The 16,190-nt window shown below is 36.5% G+C and overlaps 1 protein-coding gene across 1 annotated transcript in view; it reads left to right on the forward strand.

Moving 5' to 3' along the window:
* The first annotated feature begins 517 nt into the window (after nt 1-517).
* Nucleotides 518-16,190, forward strand: part of SECISBP2L (SECIS binding protein 2 like) — a 53,143-nt gene continuing 37,470 nt past the window's right edge. The window contains exons 1-4 of the mRNA XM_004010629.5: nt 518-689; nt 7,896-8,074; nt 10,778-11,102; nt 12,712-12,847. Of these exons, the coding sequence (XP_004010678.2) occupies nt 666-689; nt 7,896-8,074; nt 10,778-11,102; nt 12,712-12,847 (664 nt within the window). The 5' untranslated portion in view covers nt 518-665. The remainder of the gene's footprint in view (nt 690-7,895; nt 8,075-10,777; nt 11,103-12,711; nt 12,848-16,190) is intronic.

Below are 16,190 nucleotides of genomic sequence, written 5' to 3' on the forward strand. Positions count from 1 at the left end.
TTGGGAAGGAAGATCTCCTGAAGTAGGAAATGACAAACAGCTCCAGTATTCTTGCCTAAAAAATTCCACAAACAGAGGAGCCTGGCGGGCTACAGTCCATGATAGGGTCGCAGAGTCCCACAGGACTGAGACTGACAGACTCAAGTGGCCTCCGAGGTCGCTCAAGTCTAAAACGCGCGTGTCCAAGTGGCTCCACACTCCTTAGGTTGGCAGTCCAGAGGGGCAGTTAAGTCCCACGCAAAGCGCGGAGCGGCTCAGAGAACATGCTGCTCGGAATGTCCAGCTGCCCTCAGCCTCCGGAACAGCCAGCTTGCGTTGGGTTTCTGCCAGCTCAGGCCGCCTGCGATCACTCCGCCCACTGCTCCTGTGGACCTCCGCCCCCTTCTTTCCCTTCCGCGCTCCGCCATTTCCGAATACGCCTCTAGCTCATTTAGGCCCTGTTCGGCTTCCGTCCCAGATGATCCCTCCCCGAGGCTGCCGCTGCCTCCTCCTCGGAGCTGGGGCCGCCTCCTCGGCCAGTGGCGTAGCCGGACTCTGCGTCGCGGCCAGCTAGATAGGGGCGGAGGTCCGGAGCCCGGTCTCGACCCGAGCGGGGGGCCATGGAGAAAGCGGCCCGAGGCACTCTCCGCACCGACTAACGCGGGCCCGTTGCGGCTGCAGGCGCCATGGACCGAGCCCCCGCAGACCAGGTACGCGAGCTTGAGCCAGGCCGGTCGGGCCGGGAGCTGGGGGTCGCGGCTTCCTCCCGGGCGGGCCCTGGTCTCCGAGAGTGGGCCCGGACGGCCGGAGCCCTCGGGTTCCTGCTGGCGCAGACCTCTTTTCCCCGGGATCCTGGCGGCGCCCGTCTCCTGCATTGTTTCAGATGCTGTCTCGAGCTTGGGGGCTTTTCCAGCCCCGATTACCCCGGGCTGGGGATTTGCTTTTGGCCCCCCTGACTTGTTTGGTGAAAGGAGCCAGAAGATTCCCAAGTTGTCCGTTCTTTCCCGAGACAGGGTTTATAACTTCACCAAATTCTAACCCCCCTCCCCCTTCCCTTCAGTTCTGGAATGTGTTTTCAAGGTGGAAAGGCTTCTCACTTAGAAAAACTGTCAGGGATTGTGATAACTACAGATGAAGGAAGGGTTATGGGCTTTTTAAGATCTACGTTCCCTTGAGCGAAGCATTGTTTTTGCATTGGTTTTATGGAGGTATTCCTTTTTAGATATGAAATACTGCGGTTTCCCTTTGCCCTTCTAGCCAGTTATTTTGCCAAAAAAAAAATAGTGTTTTTAAAACATCGATTTTGTATTTTAAAGGTGTAGGACCCTAAGGACGAGTTCATTTCCGAGCCCGTTTTCGTATTCACGAAGTCCCATTAATGTTTCAGTTGCATCAAATTATTGATTATCCAAGCTAGTAGGTGCTGGGAGGCTGGGGTGGTGACATTGTTTTTAAAAAAAGGAAAAAAATCTAAAATAATAGTTTTCTTCCTTCCAAAAAGTTTCAGTATTCTCCATTCTGAGATCTGTATAAAGGGATTTAATTTGATGAAATCGAAGTTTACTCACTGTCCATTCCCCCTGTTCAGTTGAAGGCCTTGCCCAGCAATGAACTCGGCAAATAGATGAAGGAAAAAGAGAGATTAGGGGTTAGCCTGATTACTTTACAAATGGATAATTGACACCTGAATCGTGAGACAAGATTTCCCAAATTCTTTCGTTTGTATATATGTAGCTGGTGTATATATGTAGCTAGTCAGAGGGAGTTCAGATTTTGAAATCGGTCTCTTTCAGCAGACAGCAGCTTCCTGGTTGTGGATATTTGGGGGTTTTTTTTTCCTGTTTTTTTTTTTTTTTTCCTTTGTATAAAAATCTTTATTTAAAAAAAGCTTGTGTGAATATGACTGAAAACACAAGTGAGTTTTATGAAACAGTCTGTGTATTTATCAAAGCAAAACTGATGGGGGTCCCTTGACAATGCAGGCTTTCCTGTGACCCAAGGTATTTTATATGCCCCCCTGTATCCAGTTTAATGAAAAATAATTTTTCAAGGTACCTATCAAAAAACGCCTGAAATTTCAAAGCCTGAGAAGTGAATAAAGAATTTTCTTGAATGATTTTCCAGTACGGGTGTCACTAATGAAAGGGTTAAACATTTTGTTCCTGCACTAGGCTGACAGAACTGTAACTAGTAATGCTGTCAGGTATATACTTATGGTTCCATGTATATGCTTGCGTGTATATACTTATGGTTCCTTTCATCCTAGAGGAAATGTAATTAACTATTTAGATGGTAACTTTTAGCATAGATATTTGTATGTAATTATCTTGACAGCAAGTGCTATGAGCAAATTCTTTAGAGAGCCTCTTTGTCTTTCATCCCGTTTCTTTCCAGAGTCCACAACCTATTAAAATTTTGTAGAAATTTAAGCTTCAGAAAAAAACATAAATGTAGGTTTTCCGCTGAAGAATTTTTCTTTTTTTTTTTCCTCTCCAGTACCTCCTACCTCTTCCCCTAGCCTAATCCTAGGGGATTATGAGAGAATAATTTGAATCTATTTCTCTTTCCCCCACACATACACTCTCAGGAAGCTGAGATCCCTAGAAGTGATGTTACTTTGCCTAGTTCATGTTGTAGGCAGTTAATTCCATGGATGACCTGGAAGGAGTCTCCTTCATTTTAAATTAGCACTTTTCTGATGGCAAAACTCCATTATTTTCATTATATTGTTATATTCATCATTGAAAAAAGGCACAGAACTATTAACGTAATGATAGATTAGGGGCTGGATTTGAGATCTGTCTACTGTGTGGAGTTCTTAATTGCTTTCACTATACCTCTGAGTAATGTAATGGCTTTTCCAAGTTATTTGGAATGTACTTTTATGTTTTTACTAAATGACTTTAATAAGTAAAAGCCATTAAAAACAGATGCCACATGTGCTGAATTTCCATTTTTCTCTCAAAACATTTATTTTAAACCAGTGTTGGTTTATATTCAGAATTGCTGGGAATGTCTGTAGCGTTAAAACTTATAATATTATAATGGTTGACTATTCATAGAAGTTTGATTTTTAAAGACTAGTACTAATACAGACTTTCTGCATTTTGTCTTAAATCCTTGGAGTATTGCACAAGTGTAACTTCAAAAATATCTAAGCAGGGTTTGCTTGAAGACATTCATGTTGTAGTTCTTGGAATTACTTCTTGTTTATATATATATATATATATATACACATATAAATATATACATATATACATATATATATAAAATCTTTGTATAAAAGGACTGGGAATACATGCTAGCTAGTAATCTTAATTGTAGTAATGACTATTTGAAAAAAATGTTATAACCATTAGAGAATCTCAGGAGTAACCTCTTTTTAGCAAGACTGTTTTAAATCAAAATGAGTAGCTTATTTTAATTGCCAGAGGTAGTTCTGAGAAATGATGCTGCTTAGTATAGTGCATTTAAAAAAAAAATCTGTTTTGTTTATTTAGTTGTACCGGATCTTAGGTGGTATTTTTTTTTCCCTGTCCTTAAAGGGGGAAAAAAAAACCTGATATAAAGGGATGTGAAGACTAAATAATGGAGTTTGTTTATAAAGTTTTTGTATTTCTATTTTTAGGACATTTAGGACAGTGTTTTGGGATTTTTTTTTTTTAATAAACTTTAGAAGTGACAGAACACTTGAGGTTGACAGTCTCTTTTGTATTATCAAATAATTTAAACTCTGGCTTAGTTTTTAGTACATTAATGTTAGATAAGTTCTTCTAAAGTAATTTGCAAAATGATTGATCACTAATGCCTTTAATTCTTAGAAAACCAGATGTGTGATAAGTGTACATGGTTTCATGCAAAGAGCTGTTTACCAATAAAGGTATAATATTATCTGAGTTATAATTTTTTCTTTAAATAATTATAAATGTCAAATAGAGTCAACACTGCAAACTAAATATATTCTAAATAAGTTACTCTAAAATGTTTATTATTCAGTAATACTTAGAGTTAGCTTTTATAGATCTAAGTAAGCTATTGCCTTAACATTTTAAAAATGCTTTTGTGATCAAAAAGAAAGTAAATAATGCTGATTTAGTGAAAATATCATTTGGAAATTAAAAAGGCATTTTTCCCCCTAAGCTTTTAAGTCAAAGGGGAATTTAAAAGTGCAATTAAAAATTTTTTAAACATAATAAAATACTGCATATTAAAATGTATGGGATGTGGCTGAAGCTATATTCTGAGGCAAAGGCATAGTCATAAATGTTTTCGCTGTTCAGCATTTTAAAAGGAAGTTAGAAGTTAAGCATCCAAGGAAAGAAGTGGGGGTGGGGGGAGAACTCCTCAAAGAAAGAGAGAAAATAAATAGATATTCCAAACACTAGTATTAAATATAGAAAGTTAGGTTTTAAAAAAGTACCATCAGAGTTTAACAAGATTAAATGTGGTCCATTTTAAGAAAAGAGTGAAAATGTATGAATAGGAAAGCAAGTAGGCTGAGTCTTAAGTTAAATGCTTTGATTTTTCTCTTCAGTATTTTCTAAAGTCTTGCAAAACTTGATATGTATAACTACTGATTTATTTTGGCAAGTGGCTTACTTTCAGTAAAAGACGTTCCAACCAGAAAACAATAAAGCCAGCAGGTATCTCTTAAGCACTTTTTCCTTCTGAAGACATTTATTTTATCTTTGGTCATGATATATAAAACATTTTAGTGTTTGATATATCCTACTTACCTTAATATAGCAAGAACGTGGAGGGTTTCCATAGTCTTATTTTTTCTGTAGGTGTGTAGTACGTACTGACATTTCACTGTGGGAGCATGCTTTATTATGTTCTACTTCAGTTTTGATTTTAAGTGGGTGTCATTTTTCTATTGCTTCATCTGAGGAAATTATTTGTACTCTTCTGAAAGTTCTATCTCAGAGGAATTTAGTATGCATTTTCTGTTGATGTGTGCTTCATACTATCGTGGTGCTATCTTCAGTACACGAGCTCAGTGTGTATTTGTTAAATTATACAGGCTCTCAGTGATCTGAATGCATTTGTTTAATAAACTTTTTAAATAAGGTTTCTATAGTTTCTTGTTCAAATACAGGTTTCTGGGATTAGGATTTTTCATTAACTTGGAAAATTCTGAAGTAATTTCTGAAAGATAAAGGTAATTTTACAGTACAGTTCCTTTTTTTTTTTTTAAGCAAATAGAACAGGAGTAGATTTTGTTCTGTTTAAACTTCTTCCATATTTTTATTTTCTTTAAGGAGACAAAAATTTGCTATAAAATTTCTGATTTCTTAACGATCATGGCATAAGTAGACTAAACAAATACAAACTGAGAAGTATCACTGGATGAAGTAACTAGTTAATTTTTTCATAACGTTTTGTTGTCTACTATGTAAGACATTTTTTCCTTTAATTTCTACATTAATATAATTGAAATAACTGCCAAAATCTGTTGCTTGCTTAACGTATTATCTGTGTGACCTTTATTATGTGAAATTTTAAAAAATAGTTTGCCATATGAACATTACTTTTCAGGCCTGAGGACAACTGAGGCTGCGTTTTGATGTATGATGCTGAAGGCCCCAAAGTCACGACAAACGACGTTTAAAACCATAGGGAGTTGTAACTATAGGAGAAAGTTTGCCAGTCTGTTCCTACTAGTGACATCTTCTGTTTGTGCAGCTGTTAACTACAGCAGCTTCTCTTTTTTGGTAACAACAAAGGATCATTTCAGTGTTAGTGAGTTTTATTGTTGAATGCCAATATCTAGAATTGCGCTTAGAATAGAAGCCAATACAGACTTTAATTTTGGGGGACATATACTGTGTATATGTGCAGATATTAGTTATAAATTATGCATGACGCTTTTTGAATAGTGGTTACCTAAATTCACAAATATATAAAGAACAGATAAGACTAGGCATAAAAAACTTGTTGCAGCTTTTTTTTGTATTGGGTTAGTCTGTGTGGCTTGTGGGGTGTTTGTTTCCTCACCGAGGATTGAACCCTTGCCTGCTGCAGCGGAAGTGGGGTCCTAAACACTGCACTGCCGGGAAAGAGCAAGGATATGAAAGTTGTTACCAAAGTAATTTATGAGTTGGTATTATTTGGGGGTATCAGGAAAAGTTATTTTTAAATTGCCTTTCTCTTTATATTAGTATTCTTAGGTTTTTTTTTTTTTTTTCATATGAGACTGAGAATTTAATATAACCATGTACCTTGAATTAGAAAAAAAAAATCCAAACGTCTTCTAGCCCAGATTTATAAAGCTGTTCAGGATTCTCATATGTTCAAAGGTTGATATTTTATACCTCAATAAGTTTTGAGTCCTAATAACTATCAGTGAAAATCACTGACCTATACTATTAACATTTGTTTTTGCCTCCTATGTTGGAATTCAAGAAACCAAGTCACACATTATTTATGAGTACAATTATCTTATCTACTTTAGGTTTGGTCAGGAGTACAAAAGTAAACATCAAAGTTACATCAGGTGGGGAGGAAGGATATTGAATTGATACTGCTGTATAGTTCAGATTTCATCCCCTAGACATGTGTTTTGGAATGTTCACAGTGAACTCTTTTTGAACAGTTTCGAAAAAGGCTGTATATTCAGCACGTATATTTAGCATGTCAAGTCTTTTCTTTAGATTTTTTTTGGATTTTCTACTGATTACTTTTGTGAGAAATGTGCATGAAATTTACTCAGAGAAATATGCCTTGATGGGAGCTTCTAATAAATGCCATCCCAGTGGGGAAAAAAGTTCTGGTTAGGTCTGTTGCTTTCACGTAGTTGATTTGAGTTGTTGAAATGTTGGATTGCATTCCACTCACTGTTTTTGCAAAGTGTTTATCTTTTAATACTGTTTGTGGGTTCCCCCCCTCCAGTCACCTTGAGATGTTTGTGGCTTTTTAACATTCTTCTTTTACAGAATGTGCCTATAGATTATTTTATACTAAAATTTTAAAAATTTTAGTTAAATAGAGCAAAAGCAGAAAGAAAAATGCACAAAACCAGTGTACAGCTAAATGTTATTGGATGAAGACCTTGTGTCACCCATGTTAGGATATAGGATTTTGTCGGGTGCCTCTTCCCAATCACAGCTTCCTCTTTCCTGAGAGTAATTCCTATCCTGGCGTTCATGGCTCTTTACTTTTCTTTATAGTCTGTCCCCAATTTGTGCATCCTTAGTATTGTAGTTTACTATGTCTGTTAAACCTCTATTTGTAAGACGAGATTTATAAGAAAAGATAAAAACAAACTAAAAAGCACAAATTCTGGATTACCTTATTTCCTCGGTTTGTTTGCTGGAAAGCTGAAGTGCTCACTTTTTTCTCAATTTAACTGTGAAGCAAAAGTTTTTCTCCCTTGTGCTCAGTTGTTTTTTTCATTTATTGTAGACGTTATCCTTCCTTTTAATTTAACCATACTAATCTAATTTCCTGCAGTGGACAGAAATAAACTTTTTTAGGCTATTCAAACAAATATAGAGTAGTTATCCTTCAGAACTCTGTTCAGTGATTTTTTTCCCACTAACAAAATTAACTTAAAACACAATGTTTTGTCTGAAGAGCGAGTTTGTGTTTTATTTTGTTTTGTTTTTTTTACTACCGGCTTTATTTTTGGACTCCGAGGTATGACTTCCTTGTACTGTTGATTGTTTTAACAGCTTTGGTTATGTAAGAAATGACTTCATTGAAATGTAGTAACCTTTGATAAATTTTTTCATCCAATTGATGGCTTTGTCTAAATAACATAATCAGATTAAATTTTTTAAATTTGACCTTGCTCTTCCTTTGAATGTTTTGAGAATACTGAGAAGACTGTCTCTTTTATTGTTTTATTGTTGTAAATTTGTATTATTTAAGTTTTTGCTTGTTTGTTGGTAATGTGTTTCACTTTCTCTTTGAAGAATGTCAAGCTGTCAGCTGAGGTAGAACCATTTATTCCCCAGAAGAAGAATCCTGATACATTTATGATCCCTATGGCACTCCCAAATGATAATGGAAATGTTTCTGGTGTAGAACCAACTCCAATTCCCAGCTACCTGATTACCTGTTATCCATTCGTGCAAGAAAACCAGTCCAATAGGTAATTTGTTTATTATTATTTTCTTTTGGTGGGGGAGGAAGAAAGGGGTAGGGAAGTGTAGAAGTTTGTTTGCAAAGCACACGTCTTAATTTTTTTCCTTTTGTAACTTTTAAGTATTAACTATTTCTCTACTTTCTCAGAGGAGTAAGTGAAACCAAATGATGTAGAAATTTGAAAATTGTTGGCATGGATTATTATTATTTTCTCATTCTTTCTAAGAGAAAATGGAATTCTTTCTATCTCCTATAATCAGTTATTGAAATTTTTTTGAAATAAACTGACTCAACGGGAGGAAGGGATTATTCAGAAAGAGGTGAACAGAAACCCTTTTTTTGAGGATAGGCATATAATCCTACGGAGAAGGCAATGGCATCCCACTCCAGTATTCTTGCCTGGAAGATCCCATGGATGGAGGAGCCTGGTAGGCTGCAGTCCATGGGGTTGCAAAGAGTTGGACACGGCTGAGCGACTTCACTTTCCCTTTTCACTTTCATGCGTTGGAGAGGGAGATAGCAACCCGCTCCAGTGTTCTTGCCTGGAGAATTCCAGGGATGGGGGAGCCTGGTGGGGACTGCCATCTCTGGGGTCGCACAGAGTCGGATACGACTGAGGCGACTTAGCAGCAGCAGCAGCATATAATCCTAATTGCCAAGACAGTCTGTTCTAAGAAGAATATATCAAGGGATGGCCCTTAACTTTGAAGCTTTTGTGGCCAGTTAGCTTATTCTATCTCTAGACTCTGATTGTAGTTTAAATTTAGTTTCTGTGCTATAGTCACAGAGGGATTTAGCAAAATGCTTACAGCTCGGGTACTGTGTGACCTAGTGGTTAGGGTGTGTCTTGTGATAGTCATGATAGCCTTTCTAACCCTGCTTAGACTGAATGATTAGCACTTCATTGGTGTAGTTCATTTTATTGCTGTATGAAAGTACTTTCAGCATGTTTCATATTATATCACACGTCAAAATTGTACTTCTCTAGCACTGTAGGATAAATGGATGAGGTAGCTGGACTCTAGCCTTTGCCCAGCCACCCCTGAGGGCTAAGGCAAGTCAATATTTCTACACATGTTTAACCATTGTGTCACACTAGTGTGTTCAGGCACATTCTTTGAGAAATTCTGGATATATGTCAGTAAATTACTCTCTCAGGTATTAAATATTCAAGTTAATACTCTAGAACTCTTTAATAGTTTGGGGCATTAGACACAGTAAAAGCTAAAGGATTCTGCTCAATTGAGTCAGGGTAGTATTACATTACAAATCTTTGACCTATATTGGACTATGCTTGAAGTACTTTATAAACTAAAAATACTATTGCAGTATTTGACAACGTGGCCAAGTGTGCAGTATAATAAGTTTTAACTTTTCTTATCTTACCAAATAATTTTTGAGAATTCATGAGTAGGCCAGCCATCAGATTATTGAAAATATTTTTAGAATTATGGCAGGGGACATTTTTCCTTTGTGCTTTGTCATGGAATAGTAAGGAAAAGCTCTGTAGTCCGGCTCCCTGTGACCTCTCAGTCATCAGCGGCAACTGTCTCTAAGGAGGACTGATGAGATGGGAAGGACTGGTGCTTTATAGGAAGGCATCACACTAGAAGAACTCTAATGCTGGAGATGAGATGGCACTGAACAAGCTTGCCTTTTTCTTTTCTTCCTCTTGGACCTCTGGTGCTTGCTTCCATTGTCAAGAAGGGGAGCCAGGGAGAGAGCTGGACTTGGCCAAGTGGTTAAGGGAATATGGGAAAGGAGTAGGAGGCCCTAGGCCTGAACTAAAGAATGGAGGTGGAATAATCAAGTCACCTACTGTAAAGACCGCCTTATACAATGATCACCTTACCCTGCGTTTTGCAGAAGGCTGTTACACTTAGTTGCTGCCATTGAATGGGAACTTTGGACTGCCATTGCTGGCAGATTCAGCAGATAGGTGTTTAACTTTTAGGCAGAAATATTGTGAGGCTGAAGGAGAGAGCTACAAATAAGAATACTCTTACAGATAAGAATACTCATTTAAAATTTTGAAATCCAGTGAACTGTCAGGTTAAATTTCTTTGTGTGTGTGTGTGTGTGTACGCACTCAGTCGTGTCTGACTCTTTGTGATCCTTTGGACTGTAGCCCACCAGGCTCCTCTGTCCATGAGACTTTCAGGCAAGACTACTGGAGTGGGTTGCCATTTCCTACTCCAGGAGATCTTCTTGACCCAGAGATCAAATCCACAGCTCTTGGATCTCCTACATTGCAGGCAGATTCTTTACCAGTGAGCCATCAGGGAAGCCCAAATTCCTTTTTACTGTCAATTAAAATTGTTATTACACATACATAAAAACTAATTATAGCAAGGAAATTGATAAAAAATGATCTCTTTTTCAGAATTATTATGAGGCTATAGTTGGCGCTAGTGGTAAAGAACCTGCCTGCCAATGCAGGAGACTTCAGAGTTGCAGGTTCGATCCCTGAGTTGGGAAGATCCCCTGGAGGAGGGCATGGCAACCCACTCCAGTATTCTTGCCTGGAGAATCCCATGGACAGAGGAGCCTGACAGGCTGTGGTCCATAGGGTCAGAGAGAGTCAGATAAAACAGAAGCAACTTAGCACATTTTATACTGTTATTTTCTTTTATTAAAATAAGTTGAAAATTTGTATTATTTTCTGACATGCATGTCAATAGATTTGTTCTTTTCTGATTTGGTTTTACAGACAGTTTCCATTATATAACAATGATATACGATGGCAACAGCCTAATCCAAACCCTGCTGGACCATACCTTGCTTACCCCATTATATCTGCTCAGCCACCTGTTTCTACAGAGTATACATATTATCAGCTGATGCCAGCACCATGTGCACAAGTCATGGGTTTCTATCATCCTTTCCCTGCACCTTACTCCAACACTTTTCAGGCTGCAAATACTGTCAATACTATAACCACAGAATGCACTGAGCGTCCAAATCACCTTGGACAGGTCTTCCCATTGTCTGGCCATCGAAACAGAAATAGTAATAGAGGACCAGTGGTACCAAAAGTAAGTGACCAAATTTGATTGGCTTTTGTGTTTGATATTTCTGTTGTTAGTGTAAGTAATTGCTACTTGTATTGATTAGCCTTTACTACTGAGGTTTACTTTTTAAAAAACAATTAAGGATGTAGCATTTTTAAAATAACTTTTTCCATTACTTTTGTTCCTCATTCTTTACATGGTGATATGATTTACAGTCACTTTCAAGTGAGAGAGTTTACATAAGCATAATGTACAGATATTTCCAAATTATTTTAATTTAGTGATAAAAATTGCATAGTGACACAGTTTTAGTAAGGGATTAGTTTGGCTCCTTTCCTAGCAGTGTTAAGTGGCTAATGTACATCTAGATATTTGTCTTCAGAAATAAGCAGGAGATATTACGGAAAAGAATATTGTGATGCATTAAGTCTCTTCAGCTTCATTGTTTTCTATTCTGTCAATTTTTAGTAGAAACAGCACTTTGTTCTTCAGAGAATGCTTTACTATATTATATGAACACAGGGTCTCCTAGGGCTAAAGAAAATTAAAGATAAGTGTGCGAAATGACTTTTTGTCAACACCAGCCTTTTGACTGTGTTAAAAAAAGACACAAAGGCCTTGAAATCACAGGAGAATTACGGTTAATTCTAGGTGTCTGTTTCTTAACTAAAAGATTACTTTTCTGTTGAAGCCATAGTGTCAAAGCAAATAAGAAAAACCAGATTTCTTCTTAGCACTTTTGAGCTAATGGAAAGCAGTGTGATTAGATGCCTTTACATCTGTTATTGTCAAGGAGTTCATGCTTTCCTAGATTGCATTAGCCTAGGCTCTTTGGTGAAAAGTCTATGCTGTCTTCTGGCATACTTTTTTCAGGTTAAAATACAAACAGGCTGCAGAAGTTGCTTTGAAAAGCTTATTAGTTTTTGTCCATGGAAACTTTCTGGGTCAAGGGAAATCCTTCGGGGATATCTGAGAATGAAAAGAAATAAGTATTGGAAGTAGACAATAGTATATAACTTTTAAGTATTGAATAACATGATTTCTCAGAGTGCATTTCCAGCATTTTAAGAAGTTATCTAAGAAGTTAAATTTGGAGTTCTTTTGTATAAATTGCTAAGTGATGGATACTCATATTTTTAAAAAATGAAGGAAAGGATCAGCTTTTTAATATTTTCTTTTTAACTCTAAAGCAGAAATTTCTTTTGTACTTCATTGCTCTCATGAAACTAAAATTGAGCTTTTGGATAAGTTACCACCCTTTTTACTGATACTGCCTTTTTAAATAAAAATTTAAAACCCTTATTTGATGTGATTATACTCTTATTATTTATTATTAAGAAAATTTAAAATGCAAATAACGATTAAAATGAATATGTCTCATTAATTATAATAGTATTAGTGGTTATTTGAAAAGTAGTGTATAAATGTGTATATAATACATTATATAGCCTACTATGATTGGCTGTAGATAATTTAATGAAATTCTAACACAATAACCCTGTTTCCTCATGGATTGAGAGTCACTCATTTGTAGCCTACATTTAAGTATATTTTTAAAGGATGTATTGATATATTTTATAATGTTTATCAGTACATTGAATACAATTTTAATTTTTTTTTTTACTTCAATCAGCAACAACTTATACAACAGCACATAAAAAGCAAAAGACCACTCGTGAAAAATGTAGCTATTCAGAAAGAGACAAGTGCAGTAGGTCCCGATAATCGATCAAAAATTGTGCTACTGGTAGATGCTTCACAGCAAACTGGTAAGGCAAGATTTTTCTTATGTACATACATCATAGATTTTAAAATATTTTTTATTTTATTGAAATTTATAGTTGATTTACAGTATTGTGTTAATGTCTGCTGTACAGCAGTGACTTCATTTATACATGCATATACAGTACATTCTTTTTCATTGTGGTTTATCATAGGATATTGACTATAGTGTTCTGTCCTCTACAGTAGGGCCTTGTTTATCCATTCTATATATAACAGTTTGCATCTGCTAATCCCAAACTCCCAATTCACCCCTCCCCCAGCACCCCCCCACACACACGCTTCAGCAGCCTCAAGTTTGTTCTCTATGTCTGTATACATTGATTTTTATCTGTTGTTATGCATTGACTTTGTAATTGTAGACTCTACCACTTTTTAGGATTTTGGACTTTCAGTCTTCTGTTTATCCTGCTACTTTGTGAAATTCTTTAGGAAAGATAAAACAGTCCCACGTTCTTAAAGTTCTTTCAACTTGGGTGCTGGCTTACGTAGTTTTGAGCAGAATTTGAGGTTTCCTTATCTCCCTTTAGTAGTGAAGCAGTTCAGAAATCGGAGATGGATTTTGAAGAGATTGTAGAAATTTGAGGGACTCATTTTGGTAGAAGTTAGAATTGTACATATTTTATTTTTATTTTTCATATGTTTTTTAATAACTAGATTAAAATTACTTTTAAAACATTCTATAAATATCTTTAAGAAGATCTTAACAAGTTTCGTGCACCTTATTGTAGCATAAGATCTGAACCAGACCTGTTAGCGGTAACATGTATCCTCAAACAAGTAAGAATTTTGGGCCAGTTGTATATCATTTTGTTAAAACTTTTTAGAGGACTGTGTAAACATTAAAGTAAAAAGCTTTATCCTGAAAATAGGTAAGAATTAATAAGTAGTTTTAAAATTCTGTTTTCCAGTTATATGTGAAATTTCATTTTGTAGCCTTGATATTTAGCTTAGTAGCTATAGAGTAGATAGCTGTCTTCTCTCACTCATTGTCATTTAAAAATCCTTACTAATGATCCAGGACTAGATCTATTCAAAGGCATGGTTGCTTTTTACCCTTTACAGTTTTTACAAAAATGCTGTCTGTCTTGAAATGAATTAGATGGTACATACTTTCTTTCATTTGTACTCTAGCTTTTATGTTGGACATCCGTTCAGTTATCCTTTGACAGTTCCTTAGGTTCATTAGAAGTAAGAAAGAATCTGGGAATCAGTTAAAAAACAGCTTGCTGGTAGTACAATCATTGTATGGTCTGTAGGGCATAAAGTGATAAGATTAATGGACTGACAAATGCTTGGAATGGTTTATGATAAAGAGCCATAAGGTAGTATGTGACAAAGTTCTGTAATGTTTTGGTTATTCCTAGACACAGTGACCCATTTCTACATGCTTTGAACCCTAGAATACTCTAACGTCTTTGGTTTGCTCATTAAGTGACCACAAAGACAACCTTCTGAATCTCAAGAATTAGAAAGTAGAAAGATGAAGATATAATTTGAGTAGAAGATTATACCTTCCATCAGTATTCTTATTCTTCAGGTTGTTCTCAATGTATCAGGATGAATTGATGTCAGTTATAGGTAGAATGCAAATTATGGTTTAAGGAATTTGTAATACATTTTTACTCTTGAACACAAGCTTGTATTATTTAAAAGAGTTTAGTAAGATGGCTAGGTATAAGATAACACACAGAAGTTAATTATAGTGTGTTACCAACAATCAGAATTTAGGAAAAGATATCATTTACAATAGCAACAAAAATACAGTTTCTGGTATAAACCTGACAAAGTATAAGACATTTATACTGAAAACTAACTTTATTATAGGACATTTCAAAAAACCTAAATCGCTTGCTCATTCAGGATGATTTGATGTTGCAAATGGCATTTTTCCCTTTGGTAATCTACAAATTCAGTGCATTTCTGATCAAAATTCCAATGGGGATTTTTTGAGAACTTGACAAACTAATTTCTAAAATAAAAGAGCACTGATCTGAAAAGAGCCACGACTTCCCTGGAAAAGAACGTTTCCTCTTGGGAATTTCCTGGTGAGTCAGTGGCTAGAACTCTGCATCCGCTTTGGGGAGCATGGGTTCAGTCCCTGGTTGGGGAATTAAGATCTCACATGCCATGTGATATGGCGAAAAAAATAAAAATTTAAAAAAAAATTGTTTTTAATTAAAAGCATTTTTAAAAGTATTAAAAGAAGAATTTTTTCTTCTAGATAGCAAGGCCTACTAAGCCATTTATTTTTTATAGGCTTATATAAAAATATATAAAATACAGTATACAAAAATTAAACAGAACAGAGTCCCAGAAACGGACCCATGTACGTGAAAACATATACAAGGAAAATATCAGAGATAGCATTACAGACCCTTAACGTATACATCGTGCAAATCTTATGTTTTTAATTAATTATTTAATTGATTGATTAATTTTTATATCATGCAAATCTGTTCCAGATGGATTAAGGACTTAAATGAGAAAGCCACATGTAGAAGAAAATATAGGCAGATATCTTTATGTTTACATGGATAAAACTATTTATAAAATTAAGAATTTCTATTTATCAAGAGTGAATGAAGGGGCTTTCCTGGTGGTTCAGTGGTAAAGAATCTGCCTGCCAGTGTAGGAAACTCAAGTTCAATCCCTTGTCCAGGAACATCCCACATGGCACAGAGCAACTAAGCCTGTGCCACAACTTTTGAGCCTGTGCTCTAGAGCCTAGAAATGCAACCACTGAGGCCATGAGCCACAGCTCCTGAAGCCTGCACGCCCTGGAGCCTGTGCCCGGCAACAAGACAAGTCGCTGCAGTGAAGTGTGAGCACTGCAGCTGCAGAGCAGCTCCCAGTAGCCACATCTAGAGAAAGCACACACGTGCAGCAGCAAAGACTTAGCACGGCCAAAAGGAAAAAAAAAAGTGAATGAAGGAACAAGTCACAAATCTTGGAAAGGATTTTACCATGTATGTAAACTGACAAAGGATTAGTATGAAGACATATAAAGGATTCATAAGAATCAGTAAGAAAATGATGTCACCTTGTGCTCAGGGCCCCTGGAATGCAGTGCTGCCAGGGGACTGAAACACTTTGGCAGAACTACAGGAATCTTTGTTTTGACCCAGTTGGCCTACTGAGGACAGTGTATCCAAATGGAATCTCCTCCCAGAAAGAAAAGGAACTGTTTGATTAAAGGTGTGTATACTGCAGCAGCACACAAAAAACCGCTGAAAACTTCTCAATGCCCAGTAACAGGCAACAAGTCCAAAGAGGTGCCCAGGACATCCACTCAGTGGACTAATGTGGAACCTTGATAGATTATAATTA

The sequence above is a fragment of the Ovis aries genome, chromosome 7, assembly GCF_016772045.2.
Source record: "Ovis aries strain OAR_USU_Benz2616 breed Rambouillet chromosome 7, ARS-UI_Ramb_v3.0, whole genome shotgun sequence".
Taxonomy (NCBI): domain Eukaryota; kingdom Metazoa; phylum Chordata; class Mammalia; order Artiodactyla; family Bovidae; genus Ovis; species Ovis aries.